Source organism: Mauremys reevesii, linkage group 10 (genome assembly GCF_016161935.1).
Source record: "Mauremys reevesii isolate NIE-2019 linkage group 10, ASM1616193v1, whole genome shotgun sequence".
NCBI lineage: Eukaryota > Metazoa > Chordata > Testudines > Geoemydidae > Mauremys > Mauremys reevesii.
In genome coordinates, this window is record NC_052632.1 from 22,575,646 (window position 1) to 22,602,065 (window position 26,420).

Genomic DNA, 26,420 nt, shown 5'->3' on the forward strand with positions numbered 1-26,420 from the left:
TGAGGATTAATTAGATAATGTTTGTAAGACACTTTGAAGGTGTATACGTGATGTAAGCTCTAAGTATTATTAGTAGAGCCTACGTTGCTCTGAAGCATTCACTGGCATTTTTGTATGAACATTATGAATAAAGAAATTACATATTAGTGTAAACTGCCATGTATGCCTTTACATATCACAAAACTTGTGCCACTACTCCTGTTACAGAGCTAACATGCTGCATTTCCACAGCCTGGTCTATTCTTGACTGCTCTCTGCCCTGAATACCATCTTGACTATCCAGCTCCAGCATGCCCTGACCTGAAGTACTCTTCCCTTCACAGAAGCAATGCAGCAGGTTCTCCCCACCTCTTACATGTTTGATTTTACCCTGAGTCATGACAACAGGTCCAGTATTACCAGCCAGAAGACAATTTCCCCCCTAACTACAATAGAATCTCAGAGTTACGAAGACTACAGTTATGAACTGACTGGTCAACCATATACCTCATTTGGAACTGGAAGTACACAACCAGGCAGCAGAGAGATATTTAAAAAGAAAAGAAAAGACAGTACAGTGTTAAATATAAACTACTTTAAAAAAAAGTTTAAAAAAGATTTGACAAGATAAGGAAACTGTTTCTGTGTCTGTTTCATTTAAATTAAGGTTTAAAACAGCATTTTTTCTCCTGCATAGGAAAGCTTCAAAGCTGTATTAAGCAAATGTTCAGTTGTAAATTTTTGAAAGAACAACTATAACGTTTTGTTCAGAATAGTAACATTTCAGAGTTATGAACAACCTCCATTCACAAGGTGTTTGTAACTCTGAGGTTCTACTGTATTTCATGCTAATAAGCATGAGAAGCAAGAAAGACAATATATGCCCCAGTTTCACCATTGTAAAAATGACCATTATTATACCTGCCTACTTCAGAGGGATGTGTTGGGATTAGTTAGCGAATGTCTGTAAAATGCTTGCCAGACATGAAGCCCTTCGTATGCTTTAAATATTACGCCATGTCTATGCTTAGGACACCACACCCCCAACATGGCAAAACATAAAATATGTAAGATGAGGTTTACTTTTTGTATTGAAAAAGAAAGATTAGTTTGGGAAAAATGTGTTACCATGAAGACACTGCAGCTGAAGACACTGCTGACAACACAGAGATTTGTAACTCACTTAAAAGTTAGGCAGTGACCTACTGAACAGACCACTAGACCAGGACTTGGGAAACATGGATTCTATTCCCACCTCTGCATCTGGCCTATTGGGTGACCTTGGGCAAGTCACTTCCCCTTCCCGTGCCTCGGTTTCCCCCTGGTAATATGGGGATAACGATACTGACCTCCTTTGTAAAGTGCTTTGCAATCTACCGATTAAAACCACTATGTAAGAGCGAGGTATTATTAACTCATCACTCCAGATTTTATGCTCCAGAAACAGACTTGCTGAGAATTCAGCTATGCTCTTTTCAGTACAAAGGACTGAAGCTCCTTAAGTCTGTCAACCTTCTGTGACTCTGTGCAACAGCGACTTGGTAAAAGCTTTAAGGAGCAACCTTGAAAACTGCATGTACAGTTTCTAAACAAACAAGACATGTGAACAGCAAATCACATAGCTTATAATTTGATTGCGTCCAGGAAGTGTAGCTCTAGAATGTAAAAATGCCAAGAGGTGAAACTATAATTAACTGTAGTTTTTCTGGACATACTGAACACATACAAATGGAGAAAACTGGGGTCAGCAGCGGCTGCAAAATCATGACAGATTGCACTCTGGAGGGGCACAAAGATGACCCAGCAAAATGAAACTGATTTCCCTAGGGATTAGTCGGTTGAGGTCACTGCTGCAACATGCTGCTAAAGCTTATTGCTCAGAAACCAGCAGGACACCTCATATGAACTCCAGGCTCCAATTATAACCACATTTAACCCTTTAACTGCCTGCCGACAATCATTAGTCCAATGACTATCTGTGTATACATTACAAATGTGTGTGATTGTCTATGTTTTTCTACCCCACTGCTATCTGTCCACGAGCCAAAATTTCTCAAGATGGCTGCCAAGATAATTCTCTGCAATGTTTTCAAGGTAGAAGCAGATTTTGCATAACGTCTGTGAAACAATTTTGGCACAAGTGAAATTTCAAAGAGTCAAAAAACATTAATTGACTCAGTTTTCCTTAGCCTACTTTCCAACAATGCCAAGGTACAGATATATTTAGACGTATTTAGGAGAAGCTGACATTAAAGACAATTTAATTTTAAAAAATTCTATTCACCTCAGGTTTTGTCAAATCATTATTATTTGTAATACAAAATTATTTGGCAGTGTCCCTTTTGACTCTGGGATTTGTTGAGTTTTATAGGGTTCTCATCATTATGTAATTCTATTTCCAACTGAATCTCCTCTGGATGGTTCTTCTAGAAAACCAGAAGGCAGCAGCCACGTTCTTTTATTTAAATTGAAAATGGTGACCTCAACAGCATCCAGGAGCCTCTCTAAGCCTGGATGAGAATGCACCGTGATTATCCTAAATATATACATGTAATGTGCTCCCATTACGCAGCACAAGGGAGCACAAGTACAGAAAGGAATAGAGTCAACTAAAACCTCTAGTTATATATTATACTGCAGTTCAGAATCATCCCCATCTCTTCTTCTTCCAGACCATATGATGTCTCTGTGTTTTATTATAAACAGTAAAGAAAGAGGGAAAGGGAAGAGGAGTTGTACTTACTGAGGGTTACAGCCTTAGTATGCTGATTTTGGAATGCCTCCAAAAAAGGTTTACTATTGTACTGAAATATTTTGTAAATTGGGGTATCAGCAGGTTGTATTTAGAGAAAAGGCAATACAGAACCGGCCTGGAAGATACAGCACTGTAATTCCTTAGAGAACTGCTTTCATGGGCAAGTACAATATTTGCAATGAAAAAAAATCAATGTTTGCCAACTTATGTCATGTAGTTACCACAGTTCTTTTCTATAGGAGTAAGACTGAAATAGGACAACGTGGTAATGTTTGGGAAATGCTGACTTTTACGACGCTTAGCATTGTAGTTCCAAAAAAGAGGTCAAAACGTGCAAGGTTCCAAATGCTAATCATGTGATTTATGCTTCCAAGACAAAGACGAGTGTTTCAATGGCTATTTGCTTCTTTTTCTATTGCACATCTTCCTAAAATGTCTGGTCAAAATCTGTTTAAACTTGTTCAAATGAAGCATTTAATGTATGAGGAATATGAGAGAGAGAGAGACAGACAGACAGACAGAGCGAGCATGCAAGACACACACAGAAAACCTGGCAATGGTTACTATATAAAACCTAAAATGGATAAAAATAGAAAGACAAGGCTCAAGGGAAAATTCATGCTCATTGTCCAATGTAAAATTACCAGTATAAGAACCTATCAGGCAAACTTATTCACATGAGTAAGAATTATTCATGCAAGCTGTCACAAGAGGAGCTCCACAGAACTCAGTGGGCCGTACTGTCTCCTTCCACATTAAAACACAGAGTGCGGGCTTCAACAGAAAGAAAACTCTGCAAGGAATCATTTGTTGAGATTCTCCAACATCACCTTGCCAGGAGAGTGGTTTGTCCCGCAGCAAAATAGTCACATGTCCCACCCCCCAAATCTGGCAGATCCCAGGGAACTTTCAGATGCCTGGATCATGCAGCCTGAGGGCTTGAGCCTCTGCACCAGCTTTTACCCACCAGTGGGGCTTCATGGTATTGTGATCCCATTGGAGTAGTACTAACAGAAGCACTCTCCTGGCCACAGCTGCCTCTAGGATGCTATGCATAAGATTCAGAAGGCTGGAAAGGAGCTGGTATGTTCTCTCTCAGCCTGTTTGATCCTCTCTTGGCTTCCCCCAGCATGGGGAGATCTGCACAAAGACCCCTCTGTGAGTGAACTGGGGGAAAGCGGGGCAAGGATGCAATCCATCTCAGTGAAATTACTTGGGAGTAGAGATTTACAGGATTGGACTCATATGCGCAGAAGTGATCTCAAACAGAGATCTCAACCACACTGGCCAGATCCATCCCACATGAGATAGTCATGTGACCTGTCAGCATAGTCAGAATTCTGCAGAATCTCAGCCTTCCTCCCACCCCAACAGAAGTTTCTAGCCCTCATTTTTGCAAAAATAACCTTTCAAATCTGAACTGAGCGTAGAATGATGCTGTGTCATCTGTCTGAGTCTGCAGACAGCCTGAAAGAATGACTAAGAGGTGTGCATTTTCCCACCTGCTAGTAATTTCATTGGGTTGGTAGCCCTGAAGTCTAATTACATTTTAAATGTAAGCATTAACATTTCATTGTTTATTTTAGCAGCAGAGTGGAGAAGCAGCCAGAGGGGGGAACTGGTAGATGTGGCAGGAAGGGAGATGCAGAAAGAAAAAAAGACACAAAGACAGAAAAGGGGGAAAGAGAGAAAAGAAAATGGGGAAGGAAAAGACACAGAAGGCCATGTTCTATCCTTGACCTTTCTACAAATATCCCCCAGTTAACTCCACTGTGGTGGAGTCATAAATGCATATGGACCATCATTAAAAATGAAATTCAGAACTCTCTACAAAGTAAGTTTGACATCCTTGATCTAAAACATACCTAGATTTATTGCTTTATATGAACTGATGCTGTGAGCAGCTGAATGTCAGTCAGTGCCCACTGAAGCTAGGAGTGAGCCCTATGGACTGTAGTAATACTAACATTCAGCATTTACTTAGCACCTTACTTTTTCAAAGCTCAGTGCAAACATTTAATTAATGGTCAATGTTAACTTTATAACCAACCACTTTCAATGGAACTGTCCACACTTCCAGGAAACCATGGACTGGTCATCTAATTATGAAAGAGAGTTTTCTCATCTATCATCTACATTGGGCGGGAAATAATCAAGCTGGCAAAAACAAAGTCTAAAATATTAATATATAAATTATTAAAGTAGCTCTAAGGTGCAAATGTTAAGATAGGTCCACTGAATTTCAGGTATAAAAGAGTATCATGACTAGTTATGCTAGAGACCATTTAAATATATAGTATCAGGAAGAATTAAAAATGATGGGAAAACATGACCTGCCAAGACAATACAAAAATGCCTACCATAAAACACTAAGATTATTGCCCTAAATATAGCAGTCATATGAATATTTAATCACGAATGAAGAATGAAATAATCAAATCTTTAACAAAACAAGAACAAATGGATATAAACTGGCCATCAGCAAGTTTAGGCTTGAAATTAGATGAAGGTTTCTAACCATCAGATGAGAGAAGTTCTTGAACAGCCTTCCTAGGGGAGCAGGGGCGCAAAAAACCTAACTGGCTTCAAGACAGAAGTTGATATGTTTACAGAGGGGATGGTATGGAACAGGGGTAGGCAACCTATGGCACGCAAGCTGATTTTCAGTGGCACTCACACTGCCCGGATCCTGGCCACCGGTCCGGAGGGCTCTGCATTTTAATTTAATTTTAAATAAACCTTCTTAAACGTTTGAAAAACCTTATTTACTTTACATACAACAATAGTTTAGTTATATATTAAAGACTTATAGAAAGAGACCTTCCAAAAACATTAAAATGTATTACTGGCACGCAAAACCTTAAATTAGAGTAAATAAATGAGGAGTTGGCACACCGCTTCTGAAAGGTTGTCGACCCCTGGCATGGAGGATACTGCCTACAATGGGATGTAGCTGATCTGTGATTGCTATCAGCAAATATCTCCAATGGCCAGTGATGGAACACTAGATGGAGAGAGTTCTGAGTTACTACAGAGAATTCTTTCCCAAGTGTCTGGCTGGTGCCCACATACTCAGGGTCTAATTGACTGCCATATTTGGGGTTGGGAAGGAATTTTCCCCTGGGTCATATTGGCAGGAACTCTGGGGGTTTTGCATCTTCCTCTGTAGCATGGGTCATGGGTCACTTGCAGGCTTAAACTAATGTAAATGGTGCATTCTCTGTAACTTGAAGTCTTTAAATTATGATTTGAGGATTTCAGTAGCTCAGCCAGAGATTATGGATCTATTATAGGAGTGGGTGGGTAAGGTTCTGTGGCCTGCAATGTGCAGGTCAGACTAGATCAGGGATCAGCAACCTTTGGCACGCGGCCCGTCAGGGAAAGCCCCTAGTGGGCCGGGCCGGTTTATTTACCTGCAGCGTCCGCAGGTTCAGCTGATTGCAACTTCCACTGGCTGGGGTTCATCGTCCCAAGCCAATGGGAGCTGCGGGAAGGGCAGCCATCACATCCCTCAGCCTGCACCACTTCCCGCAGCCCCCGTTGGCCTGGGACCCCGGCCAATGGGAGCTGCGATCGGCCGAACCTGCAGACACTGCAGGTAAACAAACCTGCCTAGCCCACTCGGGGCTTTCCCTGACAGGCCGCGTGCCAAAGGTTGCCGATCTCTGGACTAGATGATCATGATGGTCCCTCTTGGCCTTAAAGTCTATGATGACTTACCCTGTTTTTTTTTAAAAATCCATCTTGTTTAATGGCTATATGTCTTGAAGGACAAGGATGTCAAAAACTTCTATCCATAACAATACGGCATGAGGATCCATTTTGTTAACTGTACATGAACAAACACCACGGTCTGCATTCAAAAACTGAAATGTTTCAAATTCTCTGGTTGGCATGACCTTGAGAGAGACCGGCTGGATTTCACTGCCCACTTTCCTGGGTTGAACAATCCATTTTCAAAGAACACTTAAAGTAAGAATTCACTGTCTTGCAGTAGTGGCATCATTACAGTATTTTAATTTCAAGTATCTGTACTCTACAGACACTCTGCAATTTTCTTTTGCCCTTCAAAATACTGAATGATGAGTTATTTTCCAAACCTAACTTGTACAGCTCTGGCTTCACTGATATGAATAAGAGCCAGTTCTCCAAAGCCTGGGTATTGTTAAGATTACCCATAGATTAATCATCTTTTGTGTTGGGTTATAAGTAAATACTGTAAAATATCTGCATTCTTAAAGCACAATTATTTGTTCCTTAAAAATAGATAGTGGTCCAAAAATAGCCCTCTGTTACTTATCAGTCTGAAACAACATTGTCCCTTACAGACCTAAATTCTGAACAGTTCCAGTGGATTCTTCCCATTACCTATCAAATGAGTATTGTCTGTAAGAGACAATTTTTTTCATTGTTTTCTTAATTTCATGGGTTTATTAGGTTTTTAAAAGTAATAAAACAGTGGCGCAAAGAGACTTAACACCTTCTACTAAGTACAAATAAAAGCGGAGTCAGTCCACTGTCTGGGAACTTAAGACCTCATTCCTATGGGAACCAGAATTCAAAGGCTGTTTTTTCACAAACCTGGCCATCTGTTTATATGCTTCTTCAGCCACAGCAAAGATGTGTGGATCCATATCCCCCATATTCTGACCACTGTATGCATTGATGATGTCTTCGCCATAGATAGGCAGCTGCTCATACGGATTTATGGCTACCAAGACGATACCTACAAAGGAAATGGAACAAAATCTATTAATAATGGCTGATTTGGAAAGGTAAAAGTGTCAAAAGCCAGGTGTATGTTGTTCTAATCTTTCTTAAATGTTTTGCTTGGAAGAGAACAAAGTCCTGATCCGAAGCCCACTGAAGTAAATGGAAAGACACTATTTTTATGGGTTTTGGATTAGGTACTAAATTTGAATCCTGAAAGTTTGAACACAGTTCATTTTCTTGCTTGTAAGAAAATCATCAGGGAGGACTTTTACTCTTTCCCCATTTTTAAAGTTTTGAGTTTGAAGAATGAAAAGTTGCTTGGATTTAGAGTAAGTCAGCCTGACATTAACTGATGATGAACAGCCAGCTCTACCCAGTAACAAGATCAGTGAGGACTGTACTTCCCAACTTTTATTATAAATCATGGCCTCTGATTTGCTCAGTTATAATTGTTTGGATCTAACAGAAAGGCTCTGAAATAAAATAGTGCCCACTTCTCACATAAGGGCTTAATGATGTCAGACATGTCAACCCTTTGTGCCTGATGTTATGGCACCACCTGTCAATATTAGAAATTTGTAGTATAAAAGAACTAGTATTAGAAATTTTAGTATCAATATTTCTAACAAACAATGGCCTGGTTTTGAATAGTGGCCTCCAACCAGTGCTCAGAAATAAAGGTAGATGTACTTCATAGAGCTGGCACACCTAGGGTCCTGACTGAACTTGGAAATCAAATAGTTAGACATTTAAAAGTGCTATAACACACTCCCACAATTATTTCAGACCAAGCTGAAAGTGAGGCCAATATTTTTAACTTACTACATCTCCCATTTCAAGTCTCTCACGACACTGCCATGCAGGGAAGCGGTTGCCATGTGGACAGAAAGAAGTTGTAATCCTAGTTGTGGCCGTCTAATAAGCACATCAGGCATCATTCTATGCAACACAACTTGAATGAACATGTCTCCCTCATTCCCCCATACCAGATATTTCTATAGCAGTGTCATATCTAAATATACCCAGCAATCAAACTTCACTTTCTCTATAAAGCACTAAAAGTCTGTAATTCAGGGAAAGAAACAAGACCGCGTGCAGGCCTAAATATTATGACTGAGACAAAGTAGGTGAAACATTTTTCATGGACTAGCAAAGAAAAGGCATCTGAAATCTGGACCTGCTGCTACGAATATCATCCCAGTTTTACAGATGACTAAATCATGTCATATATTTACAGATCAAGCAAACAGCAAAATAAAAACACAAACAAGCTTTCTAATGAGCAAATACCTTTTGGAAAAGGATTGGAAGGATTCTCGTCTGCTCCTTTAGATATATTACATGTTATATGTCATGACATAACTATGTAACCTGTGATACAAAGACCTCAGTGTTTTTCCATCAGACATGACTTCACTGGAATGACTCAGGGACTTGAACTTAAAGTCTCTATTTTTTTTTTTAAAAAGATGCCAAGCCCTTATACTTTAATGAACAGTCAAGAACGAACACACACACACACCTACCCACCTGCAAGTTAAGGGAATTTTTTTAGGTGCCAATTTTACAAATCCTGCTACTGAAAATATGAGCAGCTAATCAAAAGTTAAAAGTTAGAAGGAAATAATTGGATCGTATTCTAGTCCTCATCACAGATGTACCAAACAATCCGTAGTCTGAGTTTGACTGAAGCCCAGAAATGGAATAGCAGAGGTGTTACAGACCATTATTAAGGTACACTGGCAGAGCGGGGTAGGAGCACAGGAATGGAACTGTCGAGGGGCTACAAATCAGGATTAAGGTGCACTGGCAGATCTTTGTGCAGAAGGATGAACAACGTCTGCCCGGAACATGCTAGGTTTCTCAACAAAGCCAGATTCACCCATACAAAATTAAAAATAAATAAGGCTACAGTTAAGCTGGTTGCACAATGAAGAGGCTGAGACCATGATCTGATGCAAGAGATTAATACAGTAACTCCACGCTTAACGTTGTAGTTATGTTCCTGAAAAATGCAACTTTAAGCGAAACAATGTTAAGCGAATCCAATTTCCCCATAAGAATTAATGCAAATGGTGGGGAGGTTAGGTTCCAGGGAAATTTTTTTCACCAGACAAAAAACTATATATTATACAGATATACACACAGTATGTGTTTTAAACAAACAATGTAATACCGTACACAGCAATGATGATTGTGAAGCTTGGTTGAGGTGGTGGAGTCAGAGGGTGGAATATTTCCCAGGGAATGCCTTAGTGCTGACTGATGAACTAGCACTCGGCTGAGCCCTCAAGGGTTAACACATTGTTGTTAATGTAGCCTCACACTCTACAAGGCAGCACAAATGGAGGGAAGGGAGACAGCATGGCAGACAGAGACACACATCCTGTGTGTGAGAGAGAGAGATGTGCATTGTCCCTTTAAGTACGCTGACCCCACTCTAAGTACATTGCCTTTTAAAGTAGCTCAGCAAGCTGAGACAGCAGCTGCTGCTAGCAAGCTCCCCCATGTCGTGTCTCCCTCTGCCCCCCCCCCCGCTCTATGGAGATGGGGTAAGCAGGGGGTAGGAGCAGGCGGATACCCTGACATTAGCACCCCTTTCCTCCCCCCCCCCCCCCCCCCAGAAAGCAGGAGGCTCCCAGGAGCAGCTCCAAGGCAGAGGGCAGGAGCAGCACATAGCAGTGGGGGGAGGGACAGCTGAACTGCCAGCAATTGATAGCCTGCTGGGTGGCTGCCACACAGGGAACTTAGGGGAGTGGGGAGTTGATAGGGGGGCTGCCAGTCCACCCTGGTTCCAAGCCCCCCAAAAGCCAGCTGCAATGGGCTGTTCTTTCTGCAAACGGTGGACAAAGCAGGCGGCTGCCAAACAGCTTTATGAGCATTGCGCAACTTTAAACGAGCCTGTTCTCTAATTGATCAGCAATGTAACAATGAAACATTAACTGGGATGATTTTAAGTGAGGAGTTACTGTATAGCTGAACTTCTCAGTAATAGTGATCGTGTTATTAAAGGTAACATCCTTGTAAGGGGCAAAATACCACAGAAACCCACCACAGTAGCATTTAACTTAAAAAAAAAAAAGACAAACTTACACAAATGAGGAAGTTAGTTAACTGGAAATTAAAAGGAACAGCCAAAGAGTGAAATGTCTGCATGGAAACTTTTTAAAAACACCATAATAGAAGTTCAAATGAAACGTGTAACCCAAATTTTAAAAAAACAGCAAGAGAACCAAAAAAATGCCACCATGGCTAAACAACAGACTAAAAGAGTTGGTTAGAGACAAAAAGGCATCCTGTAAAAATTGGAAGTCAAATCCTACTGTGGAAAACAGAAAGGAACGTAAACTCTGGCAAGTCAAGGGTAAAAGTATAATTAGGCAGATCAAAAAAGAATCTGAAGAGCAACTAGCAAAAAACTAATAGCAATTTTTTTTAAAGTACATCGGAAGCAGGAAGTCTGACAAACAATCAGTGGTTTCACTGGATGATGGAAGTGGTAAAGCTGCACTCAAGAAAGACAAGGCTTTTATGGATAAGCTAAATGAATTCTTTGCATCAGACTTCTCTGCATATCTGAGCCATTCTTTTTAGGTAACAAATCTGAGGAACCGTCCTTGATTGAGGTGTCAATAAAGGAGGTTATGGAACAAACTGATAAATTAAACTAGTACATCACCAGGACTAGATAGGATTCACTCAAGAGTTCTGAAGGAACTCAAATATGAAATTGCAAAACAACTGGGGTATGTAACCTATTTCTTAAATCCACTTCTGTACCAGATAACTGGAGGTTAACTAATGTAATGCCATTTAAAAAAAAAAAAAAAACAGGCTCCAGAGTTGATCCTGGCAATTATACGCCAGTAAACCTAATTTCAGCACCAGGCAAATTGGTTGAAACTATATTAAAGAATAGTATTATCAGACACATAGATGAACATAATGCATTGTGGAAGAGTCAACACAGCTTTTATCATGCCTCACCAATCTATTAGAATCCTTTAAGGTTGTAAAAAAGCATGTGGACAAAGATGATTCACGGGACATAGTATACTTGGACTTTCAGAAGGCCTTTACAAGGTCCCTCACCAAAGGCTCTTAAGCAAAGCAGACAGTCGTGGGACAAGAGGGAAGGTCCTCCCGTGGATCAGTAAGATGAGGGGGAAAGGGTAGGAATAAATGGTCAGTTTTCACAGTGGAGAGAGGTAAATAGTGGGGTCCCACAAAGAACTGTCCTGAGACCAGTGCTGTTCAACATATTCATAAATGACCTGGAAAAAGGGATAAACAGTGAGGTGGCAAATTTTGTAGACAATACAAAATTACTCAAGATAGTTAAGTCCAAAGCAGACTGTGAAGAGTTACAAAAGATCTCACAAAACAGAGTGACTTGGCAACAAAATGGCAGAAGAAATTCAATGTTGATAAATGCAAAGTAATGAGCATTGGAAAAACATAAATCATCTGTTACCGCTCAAGAAAGAGATCTTGGGGTCAGTCTGGATAGTTCTCTGAAAACATCCGCTCAATGTGCAGCAGCAGTCAAAAAAGCTAACAAAATATTAGGAACAAGATAGATAATAAGACAGAAAATATCACAGTGCCACTACATAAATCCATGGAAAGGCCACATTTTGAATACTGAGTTTAGTTCTGGTCGCCCCATCTCAAAAAAAAGACAGATTTGAATTGGAAAAGGTACAGAAAAGGGCAACATAAATTATCAGGGGTATGGAACAGCTTCCATATGAGGAGAGATTGAAAAGACTGGGACTATTCAGTTTAGAAAAGAGATGACTAAAGTGTGATATGAGAGGGGTCCATAAAATCATGAATGATGTGGAGAAAGTGAATAGGGAAGTGGTATTTACCCCTTCACAGAACACAAGAACCACGGGTCACCCAATGAAATTAATAGACAGCAGGTTTAACACAAACACAAGGAAGTACTTCTTCGCGCAATGCACAGTTAATCTGTGGAACTTGTTGCCAGGGGATGTTGTGAAAGCCAAAAGTATAACTGTGTTCAAAATAAGAATTAGATCTGTTCATGGAGGATAGGTCCATCAATAGCTATTAGTCAAGGTGGTCAGGGACGCAACCCCATCTCTCTGTGTGTCCCTAAATCTCTGACTGCCAGAAGCTGGGACTGGACGACAGAAGATAGATCACTCAGTAATTGCCCAGTTCTGTTCATTCCCTTTGAAGCATCTGGCACTGGCCACTGTCAAAGACAGGATACTGGGCTAGATGGACCATTGGTCTGATGCAGTATGAGCCATTCTTCTGAGCAAACTCATGTCTGACTGATGATGGATGAGCGCCAATATGGTGTACTGGAGAAGAGGGTGTCAGCTGCTTGTTAGCTACTGAAGCACCTCCTATAAACTGCTCTCAGAAATATCTCGCTTGTCTAATAGGAGGCTGTTTGCCACCTCTTGCAAAATGCAGGAAAGCACAGTGATTACAACACCGTGAAGAGACATGGGGGAGTAATGGTACAAGCATGTTAGCCTCAATATCTCATTGACATTGGCACTGGTGGAACTGGCAGAGAGACTCACAAACAAACAACAGTACAGGTCTGTTTCAGTACAAAAAGAAACATGTTCCAATTTCTAATCTGAAACAATAAATTACTTATGCTAACAAACAAAAATGCCAAGGGCTGAAGCTATTTTAGCTGATCCTAGTCCAAGATAATCTTTTGACTTTATTTTTTTCTGTGTAGGAAAAAATAAAAAGTAGGGCTGCCAAGCGATTAAAAAAAAAATCATGGTTAATTGTGCAATTAAAAAATTAATTGCGCTCTTAAACAATAATAGAATATCATTTATTTAAATATTTTTGGCTGTTTTCTACATTTTCAAATATATTGATTTCAATTACAACAAAATACAAAGTGTTCAGTGCTCACTTTATATTTATTTTTGGTTACAAATATTTGCACTGTAAAAAAACAAAAATTGTATTTTTCAATTCACCTAATACAAGTAGTGTAATGCAATCTCTTTATCATGAAAGTTGAACTTACAAATGTAGAATTATGTACCAAAAAAACCCTGCATTCAAAAATAAAACAATGTAAAATTTTAGAGCCTGGAAGTCCATTCAGTCCTATTTCTTGTTCAGCCAATTGCTCAAACAAGTTTGTTTACATTTGCAGGAGATAATACTGCTCTCTTCTTATTTACGTCACCTGAAAGTGAGAACAAGCATTCTCATGGCACTGTTGTAGCTGTTGTCGCAAGATATTCACGTGCCAGATGCGCTCAAGATTCATATGTCCCTTTATGATTCCACCACCATTCCAGGGGACATTCATCCATGCTAATGACGGGTTCTGCTCGATAACAATCAAAAGCAGTGCGGACTGACGCATGTTCATTTTCATTATCTGAGTCAGATGCCACCAGCAGAAGGTTGATTTTCATTTTTGGTGGTTTGGGTTCTGTAGTTTTCGCATTGGAGTGTTGCTCTCAAGAATTCTGAACGCATGTTCCACACCTCGTCTCTCTCAGATTTTGAAAGGCACTTCAGATTCTTAAACCTTGGGTCAAGTGCTGTAGTTATCTTTAGAAATCTCACATTGAAACCTTCTTTGCGTTTTGTGAACTCTGCAGTGAAAGTGTTCTTAAAATGAACAACAGGTGCTGGGTCATCATCCAAGACTGCTATAACATGAAATATATGGCAGAATGCAGGTAAAACAGAACAGGAGACACACAATTCTCCCCCAAGGAGTTCAGTCACAAATTTAATTAATGAACAATTTTTTAATGAGCATCATTAGCATGGAAGCACGTGCTCTGGAATGGTGGTAGAAGCATGAAGAGGCATACAAATATTTAGCATATCTGGCACGTAAATACCTACAAAAATGCCATGCAAATGCCTGTTTTCACTTTCTGGTGACATTGTAAAGAAGAAGAGGGCAGCATTATCTCCTGTAAATGTAAACAAACTTGTTGTCTTAGCGACTGGCTGAACAAGAAGTAGGACTGAGTGGACTTGTAGGCTCTGAAGTTTTACACTGTTTTGTTTTTGAATGCAGTTATGTAACAAAAAAACCCTGACATTTGTAAATTGCACTTTCACCACAAAGAGATTACACTACATTACTTGTATGAGGTGAATTGAAAAATATTATTTCTTTTATCATGTTTACAGTGCAAATATTTATAATAAAAAATAATATATACTTTGATTTCAATTACAACACAGAATATATATGAAAATGTAGAAAAACATCCAAAATATTTAATAAATTTCAATTGGTATTCTATTGTTTAACAGTGCGAATAAAACTGTGATCATGCTTAATTTTTTTGAGTTAATCGCGTGAGTTAACTGTGATTAATCGACAGCCCTAATAAAAAGATTTACCCTTCAGAGGATTTGTCAAAAGAGCTGGATGAGGATAATGTTTTTTCACATCAGATTTAAGTAAAACATGTTGTTCCCTAAGAAATTTATCATACAAAAAATAGCTTCAATAAATGGTCTTTGTTGAGTCTCCTTCCCTCTCACTTGTTCAAGAGATGTGGGATCTTTAGTATTCCTTGAGAATTTCTGTCCTTTCCTTCTTACTCTTGCCTTTATACCTACATTTTTCTGGAAACTTTTACACACTTGGCTGCTATTAACAGTTTCCCAGGGAAAAATTCCACATACAAAATGGCTGCAACGTTGGACCCAACTACTTATAGTCATTGATCCATTTTTTAAACTTCCTATACAAATGGCTCTACAGACTATTCATACCCCTTGCACTTATTAAGCAATAATCAACACAAGCATCCTTACACTGCCTCAAGTATAAAGACTCTTAGGGTATGTCTACACTACCACGTTACAGCGTGGCCGCGGCAGTGCTGTAACATGGGCAGTATAGACTAGGGTGACCAGATAGAAGGGTGAAAAATCAGGACAAGGGGTAGGGGGTAATAGGAAGCTATATAAGAAAAAGCCCCAAATATCAGGACTGTCCCTATAAAAATCGGGACATCTGGTCACCCTAGTATAGACACACTTTATTACTGAGGGAGAGCTCTCCCGGCGACGACAACCCCCCCCCCCCCCCAAACGAGCGGTGGTAGCTTTATCGCTGGGAGCACAGCTCCTGGCAATAAAGTTCTGTCTATACTGGTGCTTTTCAGCGCTAAAACTTTTGTCGCTCAGGGGGGTGTTTTTTCACACCCCTGAACAACAAAAGTTTTAGCGCTGAAAGTGGCTATGTAGATACAGCCTAAGCCTAACAACTGACGCAAGCCTACACTGCCAAGCTGTAGAAATATTTTGGGAAACAGTCACTCTCTTCACTAGCGATGCTTTGTCACTGGATTCCCCCAGCTAAATGAGCAATTGGATTCTTCGCTCATTTCAGAGATTAATAAATCATGTGGCTGTCGTTCCAACCAATTTATACAACTGCTAAGAAATACATAATAATGCACTGAACTTCATATAAATTGTCTACGTTTATGGTTATGATTTGAAACGACTAAGGATTTTTACTTTGAGAAATAAGATTACATATCTAGCAACAAACTGAAATAGTTTTTTGCAACTTGGAATATACTAAATGATTTCCTTCCCTAGTTTCAGACATCTGTTAGACATCTTAGAGAGGAGTTTGCCTTCAACATGATAAACATGTAGAAAAAAATTTCTTAAAACCACTCACACTCATGGAGCAAATCAATGAGATGCTACAGATTTTATGCAACTTCAAAACAATCCCATCCTGCTTTGGGCTATGCTGGCAAAAATAGTCTCATTGAGCTAAAACAACAGCCACATGTCCAGACTTTAATATACTAAATTACTTTATTTCAGAATAGTTTCATAAGACAAATAATATCCCTCATGGAAAAGCCCATGAGAACTGAATAAAGAAATTATATACACTTTCTACAGAATTTTTAAGCCAACCTATAAAATAGCAGGGACATAATTCACTAATAAATTTTACTGGTTTTAAGAATAATTTCTATGGAACTTTTTTGGTTTCATCCTATCATATACCCACAGCATCAGTGCTACTTCCTCAACTTGGATCAGTCTCTTGGGGGAACCCCTTCAATGTGCAAGATTCTAAGATGTGTCATTCTTCCTTTAAGGTAGGCCACAGGGCTTCACCGCCTCTTGAGACTGAACCTCTAGGACTTCAGCGCTCCTGCTTCACACCATGAGCTCTGTCCCGCAAGTCCAAATGAGACAGATCCTGGTAGAGACTTCAGGGATTAATGCACTTCAACAAGTATTTACAGTGACATTCCAGCAGAGTTTTCAAAACAGTAGGGTTTATTAGTCAAGGGGAACCTTGCATAGAACATCCTTAGGTTAGAATAGAAACATTAAAGTTAAAGTACAGTCCACCCTGGTCATTCCAGAACAATTTACCAGCCAAACTGCAGGGAACTCCATTTCCAGGCTCTCTGGCTTTCTCTCTAACTTTCTTAGTCAATCATCTGGGGAGAGAGCCCAGACTTGTTCCAGAACCCATTTTACTCCCCCACCACACACCTTCAAGTTCTTTGATCTTGAGTTGGGGTTTCTAGTCAGCTTCCCTGCTGAGAGGTGGGGAAATCCATGAGTCATTGGTGCTTGCATTGTCTCTTTGGCCCCCAGTGTTGATCTGGGTGGGTTTTAACCAGTTCCTTGGTGATTCTTCATTCCACCCTGACAGGGAGGTGACATGCACATCTACATCTCTTAGTCTGCTGGGAAAGCAAACTTAATCCTTCCCACTCCCTCCCCTCCACTGGGTAGCAATGCAAAATATAGGGGAAACTGAGGAAGACGTAGGCCTCATAAAAATATTACCAAAAATTATCACTTTGTCTCACACCCATCTTAATTGCACTGGATTTTCCATAAGAAATACATAAATCTACTAATGCAAGGGTCATGGTAACATTTCATTTTCTTTTATATTAAATTTGCACCCCTCGGTTGCTATTATGATTCTTCCTGTACACACGCAAACTAAAGAGCTCCAAATCTTTCATCTTGAGGGTGGTCATCAATCTACAAATGGCTAAATATTTATCTAAATCTAGGCTCATTGTACTGCATAACGGGCAGTGTTTTATACTTCATAAACATCATATAACATAAGCAGCAAGGTTCACTGAATTTTAAACATAGCTACCAGAAGGTTCTCAGAATAATTGAGATGCACTTTTCCCTTTTAATATTCACAAATCTTTGTTCAGATTTGAACAGATTTGAAGAAATAATGAAGAAGAAAGCTGAACAAATTACCTCCAGATCTCAGGTCAATTACTGCCCTAAAATTATCAAGCCTTCTTTAATTTAAAATGACTTAAGATGACATCAAAGTGAAATTCAATCCTGTTTAGTCTTCATTTGACCTACCTTTATATTATTCTAGGGTATACAGTAGAATAGTCCAATTTTCAAAGGCCAACATGCAAAATGTAAATTCAACAGTTATGTTTCTGGGGCCTGGTTTACACTAAAAAACTTATATACCAGGATAGCTAGCTCAGTCAGGTGTCTGAAAAAACCCACATCTCCTAATGACATAGCTATGCTCACAAAAAAGAACAGTGTTGATACAGCTGTGCCGACAGAAGAGGTGGTTCAGGAAGGTGCCATTCCTACACCAGCAGAAACAGTTCTTCTCCCGGTGTACACTGCAGCGATACTAGGGAGCTATGCCAACATAGCTATACCGACACAGGTTCTGTCGTGTAGACATAGCCCAAATTCCCATGTCTGAACATACAAATCAAATACAGTAGAACCTCAGAGTTACGAACACCAGGGTTACGAACTGACCGGTCAACCACACACCTCATTTGGAACTGGAAGTACACTGTCAGGCAGCAGACACAAAAACAAAAGCAAATACAGTGCAGTACTGTATTAAACATAACCTACTTTAAAAAAAAGGAAAGTTTAAAAAAAGCGATTTGACAAGGTAAGGAAACTGTTCCTGTGCCAGTTTCATTTAAATTAAGATTGTTAAAAGCAGCATTTTTCTTCTGCATAGTGAAGTTTCAAAGCTGTATTAAGTCAATGCTGTTTGAAAGAACAACCCTAACGTTTTGTTCAGAGTTACGAGCATTTCAGTTATGAACAACCTCCATTCCTGAGGTGTTTGTAACTCTGAGGTTCTACTGTAACTGCACATGGTTTTCACATGCAACCAGAGTTCTGTAAGTGCACACCAATTTCACTTGGCTTCCCTGTGACTGACTTGGTGCTGGTCTATAATAATTTTTGAATATTATATATTCTATTTTTCTGACTTAAGAAGACAGAATACAAGGGACGAATTCAAGCGAGGTCTGGTTGCATCTAAGCAGGAAAGAGGACAATAGCTTCAGAAAGTCACCTATTTAGTCACATTTCAGGGACAATACTAGACTAATTTGCTTTGATGTACCACCTCCGACCTCTGTAAACACAGAACTGGGAACAAGAGACAAAGGGCTTCTAAGGGGATAAAAGTGACTTTCTCAAGGGAGAGAGTGAGTGGTTGTTGAGAGTCATTGATGAGAAGTGGTTCTCCCAGACCACAGAGGTCATGGGAGGGAGTGAAGACAGACCCGCCTGAGGCATGGCAGGCCTCTAGGGGTACGTCTACACTGTAATTAAAACCTGTGGCTGACCCATGCCAGCTGACTCAGGCTTATGCTAATGGGCTGTATAATTGTGGTGCAGACGCTCGGGTGTGGTCATAGAAGCCAGGCTTCAGCCCAAGCCCCGAATGTCTACACCACAGTTAAATAGCCCCTTGCCCCGAGCCCAAGTCAGCTCTCACAGTCCAGCAGTGTAGATATACCCAGGGCCTTCCTTACCCATAAACAAACTATGCAGCTGCCTAGGGCTCCGAAGTGCCCCAAATTTCCTTGTGCTGCTATGCAGCTGAGTGTTGCTCCAGCGGCCAGCCTGATCCCCCAGCCACCTGAACCGGCCAGGAAAGCTGCCTCCACTCTCGCCCCGCGCCCACTCCACCCCTTCCCCATAGCTCCCGTCACGTCCCCACCCCGCCTCTTCCCATCCTTGCTCCGATTCAGCCCCACCCCCACTCCACTCCTTCCCCAAAGCCCCCACCCCTGCTCTGCCCCTTCCCACCCCTGCTCCAACCCAGCCCCGCCCCCACTCCACCCCACCCCTTCCCCGAGCTACATCCCAGGGGACTGAAGCAGGGGTTGGGCGCGCCCTGCACTCACAGGGGGCGGGAAGTGGAGCAACCTGGCCCCAGCCATGCTGCCGGTTCTCCCCCTTACCCTCCCAAGTCCCAAGGCTGGGAGCAGGGGAGCAGAGCGGAGCGAGCTGGGGCCAGGTCACTCCACTTCCCTCCGCCCCATGAGTGCGGGGTCGGGCACACCCTGCAATCACAGGGCGACAGGAAGTGGAGCAACCCGGCCCCAACCCACTCCGCTCCGCCAGCTTGTGCAGGAGGGCAGTTCCCCCCTGCCCTCCCAAGACTGCTCCTGCCCCCACAGACCTTGGGTGCAGCTCCCCCCTCCCCCACGGAGGCCTAGGTATCCCCCCACGGAAGGGCTGCATAGGGCACCACAATGTCTAGGGGCAGCCCTGCACATACCCTAGGAAACATACATCTATAGGCCTTCTGTTCGAATATCCTTGATTTTCATTCTTGTTATGCTTTGTTCCTACTGCAATGCATAAACCAGTGGCTCTCAACCTTTCCAGACAACTGTATCCCTTTCAGGTGCCAGATTTGTCTTGCACACCCCCAAGTTTCACCTCACTACAAAACTACTTGCTTACAAAATCAGACATAAAAATACAAAAGTGTCACAGCCACACTATTACTGAAACATTGCTTCCTTTCTCATTTATACCAGATAATTATAAAATAAATCAATTGGAATATAAATATTATACTTGCATATCAATATATAATAGACAGAGCAGTATAAACAAGTCACTGTCTGTATGAAATTTTAGATTTTACTGACTTCGCTAGTGCTTTTTATGTTGCCTGTTGTAAAACTAGGCAAATATCTAGAAGAGTTGAGGTACTGGCTGGAAGACCTCTGCGTACCCCCAGGAGTACACATACCCTTGGTTGAGAACCGCTGACATAAACAATGCTTTGTTTGGAGAAGCTGTCTGGTCATCTATATCAATCCCAAAGTGAAGACTTGCAGGTGACAACCCCCATCAGGTTGGCTGAGTGATCAGTTGAAACATAGGGTGCTGTGTCCCAGGGCCCTGGCTAAAAGTGGGACATTTGCAGGATTCCACGCCAGCAAAGGTAAGGGCAAAAGGCCAAATATTTGAGGGGGTGCACTCAGAGACCAGAGAGGGGTCAAAGATGAAGCTGTTACCCCTGTAACTGTGCTAGTCCCCATTTGATATACTACTGTGTTCCTAAGAATTTCACCAAGAGAACAAGTGCCCACCCCATCCCATCCCCCCTCTTTTTTTTTTTTTTTGTTATTACACTAAGTCCTGGTCTACAGTACAAACTTATGTCACTCAGGGATGTAGGCACCTATTATACTGACATAACTCCCTGTGTAAACAGTGCTATGTCGATGAGAGGATTTCTGTCAATGTTATCTAGTGCCTCTCAAGGAGGTGGAGTACCTAACACCAATGGGAGAAGCTCTCCAGTTGGCGAAAGCAGCCTCTTCATTACACTACAGCTCTGTAAGTGTAGACAAGCCCTAAAACACTATGTGTGTGCCATCATTTCCCATAATGTAGAATATTCCATGGTGATGGAGTAAAGGCGAAAGAGTGACTCGATAGCAGCTTGGACAGCAGCTCTGGGTGTCCTGTAATATCAAAAATTATCATATCAAACCTCATCTGTTTGCACTTTGATCACTTGGAAACCCAAAGATTTCTAAAGACCCTGGATCAACATGCTTCTAATAAACCTAATATGCAAACTGCACAATCCTCATCAGCTGAGACCTTTTTTTTTTTAAAAGCTGAAGAGCTTCTTCAAACTTCAGCAAACTTGCCTTTTAGTAAAACATTTTATGCCCTTTAATGGTTTGCCAAATTTAGCGATTTTCCACACGTCTTCCAGACATTAGGGCAAATTACCAGAGGCCTGGTGTGCTGCTTCAACTGACTGTACTAGGAAAACCAGTAAAGCAGCATGTTTGCCAAGTGTAAAAAACAAAACTGGCATAAAAATAAATTCCTTTTTAAAGCTTCTAAATGGGTCCCAAACACAATAGAGGGTTGCGAACAACCCAAACACAAAACAGTCAGTAAGATTCAAGGGAATTTAAAGCCTGATCGTGAGAACACTTACTAGTGGGCATCGTCCCACTGAAACCAGTACCTGCTGCTAAGTGTTTGAAAGATCAAGAAATTAAGTTTTATCTCCACTAAACTTTTTTTTTTTCAAAAAATGTCCGTCGCCCTCCTTGGGTGTGGTTCCATCGGTGGTAGCAAATTAGTGTAGACAGGGCACCAGGGTATCAATACCTGTGCTCTGCATTACTAAAATCCTGGCTGCAGGTCTACATTAATCCTACCACTCCTGATACCATGGCTGGAGCGACAGCAGAAACAGACACAGTGAGAAACTAACATTAGGAATTACAATCAAAATTCAAAGTGTGGCTGTTCTGCACCAAGAGAGGAACAGAGCAAGGTCTTCAACTGGCACTGCATCAAGGGAGTCACAAATGCCTTCAAAACAGCTACCAGCTACCACAGTAAGATTTGCTGGTGTCAGTCAAAGACTCCCTTGCACTGTTGACAAGATTCCCTCCATGACAGCGCAGCCTAATTCATAGTAAAGCAGTGCAAAGTGCGATCAAATGACAAAACCCAGCTGCAAGCAGCAGGCTCAAGCAATGGTAATTCACGATGGCGAGCTGTGCTCTGGGAATTGTGCACAAAGCACAGTGGGGCTGTGCTTAGAGAAATGGACTCGAGCTAGTCCACAAAAAAATGAAAAGGGAATCAGTATGGGTAAAAATCATGGTACAAATTCACACCTGGCATTAACTGACCTAACTACACTGACTACAATGGAGCCAGACTGATTTACATGACAGGAAAATCTGGCACATATTTTGGGAGAAAAATCCCTGATCTGTATTACTAACAGCAACTATTAACAGGAATTTTCATCACCTGGTTAACTTCTCACCAATTCTGCCATTCCCTTTTTATGTGTTACTCACCCGTCTAAGCAGGGCAGCTCGTTTAACTTCCTGTTTCTCATGCACTAGCATGATGTTCAAAAAACAAAATACAGGGGAATACCTAAAAATGAACCTGAAATTGTTTTAACTGAAATGTTATATTAAGAGTTAGCAACATATTTCCAATAAACACCAGGATTTGGAATTAAAAACCCACTGCATAAAATCTAAATTTTGGGCCTAAACTACTTCACAAGGCTCCTTTAAAATTTATCACTCAACTGCAATTATGATGAAGTCGTCATCATAGTAAACGGTTCCACTCTTGGTTGATTGAACCAATTCTGGCTAAGGCTACGATTGAGTCACGGAGATCATGGCAGTCACAGATTCCGAGACTCCTAGGGCTTCAGGAGGAGGAGACGGGACTGTGCACCCTTGCCCTGCAACTGGGGCTGGCTGAAATCAGGACCCTGCTGCCCCAGTCCCATGGGGGCTGCAGCCAGGGCCATGCACCCCAACCCCTCGGTGTCCTAGGCTTGACAGGGGCTGTGCGGCGTCCTGGGCTTGGCCTTCGCCGGAGGCTGCGGCTGCGCGCCCCCCTTGCAGTTTCCCAGGGCCATGTGCCACCCCAGTCCCTGCGACTGAGGCTTGGTGGGGGCTGCAGTCAGGCCAGCTCTGGAGGAAGCACTGTGTGTCCCCCATTGCTGCGACCCCCGCTGCAGCAACTGGAGTTGGGGCTGTGCCCCCTTGGCATGTCGTCCCCCCCTGCCCCATGGGACTCCATTCCTCCCCGCTACCTAACCCTGCCCCAGTTATTTTTAGTAAAGCAATGGGCAAGACACAGCTCCGTGAATTTTTGTTTATTGCCCATGACCTGTTCATGACTTTTACTAAAACTAACCGTGAAAAAATCTTAGCCTTAATTATGGCCAGTTATGCTTTCAGATTTTGTGTGATCACCAATCTACACTGCTAGGAGTTAAATGTTCTTTGCCACTAACAAAGGTCACAGATGTGAACACACAAACACTGGCACACACACACACTGTCGTTGCTGTAACCTCATTCCTGCAGTTCCACTGAATGAAAATGGAACGAAGGAAAGGTAATAGGAATCCTCAATGCAAGCACAGGACCAAGTTAGCCAAAGCTGAGAAAGAGTCAGTCCAGCAAACAAAGGGCATTATAAACTTAGCCCGACACATTTCCAAAGATACAGCTACATTTTTCAAAGCTCTCCTCCAGCTAATACATACTCAGGTAAGCACGTGTCATGGGCACAATGTTCATTGAAGAATCCCCATGACCTCAAAGTGAGCACTCTAAACAGAGCCCTTTGGGAAGCTAGAAGCACATAAAAATGACGCAGATGTACTCTGAATTTTCATACTAGCAGGCCTAGTTGATTTGGGCCTACCTGATGTAAAGGATCCCCCAAAGTGCCTCATGATTAATGAAAACAAAACTTTATTTAAAATCAGAGACCTATCAATAACCAACCCTTCTTTTTCCCTACCCATTGCAATTTTTTTTTTTGGTCCCTTGCAATAGAATAAAGGAAAATGGTTATGTACTTACCGCAATAGGTATAAATGAGTTTTGAATCAATAAAGCGAACTTTGAGGTTGTGTAGAACAGCAGGTTCATGGAGATAACTGAGTGCTGTGAGATCATTTTCACCAACAAGTATGTCAGGGTTTCGTAAAGGAGGCAGTTCCTTGGTCTTAGGATCAAGGCAATATTCTATTTCCTGAAAATTAAATACAAACATAGGACATGAAAAAGAAGTATTTTAAAATGTTCCATCTTTGACTTATCCAACCACTCAGTCTCACCAACCATTTTCCTTAAGTAATCATAGAATCACAGAATATCAGGGTTGGAAGGGACCTCAGGAGGTATCTAGTCCAACCCCCTGCTCAAAGCAGGACCAATTCCAAACTAAATCATCCCAGCCAGGGCTTTGTCAAGCCTAACCTTAAAAACCTCTAAGGAAGGAGATTCCATCACCTCCCGAGGTAACCCATTCCAGTGCTTCACCACCCTCCTAGTGAAAAAGTTTTCCCTAATATCCAACCTAAACCTCCCCCACTTCAACTTGAGACCATTAGTCCTTGTTCTGTAATCTGGTACCACTGAGAACAGTCTAGATCCATCCTCTTTAGAACCCCTTTTCAGGCAGTTGAAAGCAGCTATCAAATCCATCCTCATTCTTCTCTTCTGCAGACTAAAAAATCCCACTTCCCTCAGCCTCGTCTCTAACCCTAGCTCAAAGTGTCCTACCCTTAGGAACCCAAACCCTAGCTCCAAGTGCCCTACTCTTAGGAACCGTAACCCTAGCTCCAAATGCCCTACTCTTAGGAACCGTAACCCTTGCTCCAAGTGCCCTACCCTTAGGAAACCTAAACCTTGCTCCAAGTGCCCTACCCTTAGGAAGCCTAACCCTACCTCCAAGTGCCCTACCCTTCGGAACCCTCAACCCAGGGTGGGAAGCCCTACCCATAGGAATCCTAACAATAGGGCGGGGCGCCCTACCCATAATAACCCTAACCCTAGGGCAGGGTACCCTACCCATAGGAACCCTAACCCTAGCTCCAAGTGCCTTAACCATAGGAACCCTAAACCTAAGGCGGGCTGGCCTACCCACAGGAACCAGAACCATAGCGCAGGAAACCCTACCCATAAGAACCCTAACCCTAGCTCAAAGTGCTCTACCTATAGGAACCCTAACCCAAGCTCCAAGTGCCCTACCCTTAGGAACCCTAACCTTAGGAACCCTAACCCATAGGGTAGGATTGTAAGCCCTACCCATAGAAACCCTAAATCTAGCTCCAAGTGCCCTACCCATAGAAAACCTCACTGTACCTCCAAGTGCCCTACCCATAGGAATCAGAACCCTAGTGCGGAAAACCCTACCAATAGCAACCCAAACCCTAGGGTGGCTTGCCCTACCCATAGGAACCCTAAACCTAGCTCCAAGTCCACTACCCTTAGGAACCTAACCCTGGGGCGGGAAGTCCTACCAATGGGAACCCTAACCCTAGCTCCAAGTGCCCTACCCACCGGAACCCTAACCCTAGCTCTAAGTGCCCTACCCTTAGGAACCCTAACCTTAGCTCCAAGTGCCCTACCCATAGGAACCCTAACCCTAGGGTGGGAAGTCCTACCAATGGGAACCCTAACCCTAGCTCCAAGTGCCCTACCCATAGGAACCCTATCCCTGAGGCGGGAAGCCCTACCATAAGAACCCTAACCCTAGCTCCAAGTGCCTTAACTACAGGAACCCTAACCCTAGCTCCAAGTGCCCTAACCATAGGAACCCTAAAAATAGCTCCAAGTGCCCTACCCTTAGGAACGCTAACCCTAGGGAAGGAAGTCTTAACCTTAGGAACCCTAACCCTAGCTCCAAGTGCCCTACCGATATGAAGCCTAACCCTAGATCCAAGAACCCTGCCCTGAGGAACCCTAACCCCAGGGCGGAAAGCCCGACCCATAGGAACCCTAAGCCTAGCTCCAAGTGCCCTACCTACAGGAACCCTAACCGTAGCGACAAGTGCCCTACCCATAGAAACCCTAAACCTCGGGCGGGAAGTCCTACCCTTGGGAAGCCTATCCCTAGCTCCAAGTGCCCTACCCATAGGAACCCTAAGCCTAGCTCCAAGTTCCCTACCCTTAGGAACCCTAACCCTAGGGCGGGAAGTCCTACCCACAGGAACCCTAACCCTAGTGTGGGAAACCCTACCCATAGTAACCCAAACCCTAGAGCGGGTTGCCCTACCCATAGGAATCCTAACCCTAGCTCCAAGTGCCCTACCTACAGGAACCCTAAGCCTAGCTCCAAA

General features: G+C 42.2%; 1 protein-coding gene across 3 annotated transcripts in view; it reads right to left on the reverse strand.

Moving 5' to 3' along the window:
- MYO5A (myosin VA) overlaps positions 1-26,420 on the reverse strand; it is a 191,132-nt gene that overhangs the window by 94,602 nt on the left and 70,110 nt on the right. For all 3 annotated transcript variants that reach the window (XM_039492800.1, XM_039492799.1, XM_039492798.1), the window contains exons 3-4: positions 24,157-24,328; positions 7,316-7,460 (exon numbers count right to left, since the gene is read on the reverse strand). In XM_039492800.1, the coding sequence (XP_039348734.1) occupies positions 7,316-7,460; positions 24,157-24,328 (317 nt within the window). The remainder of the gene's footprint in view (positions 1-7,315; positions 7,461-24,156; positions 24,329-26,420) is intronic.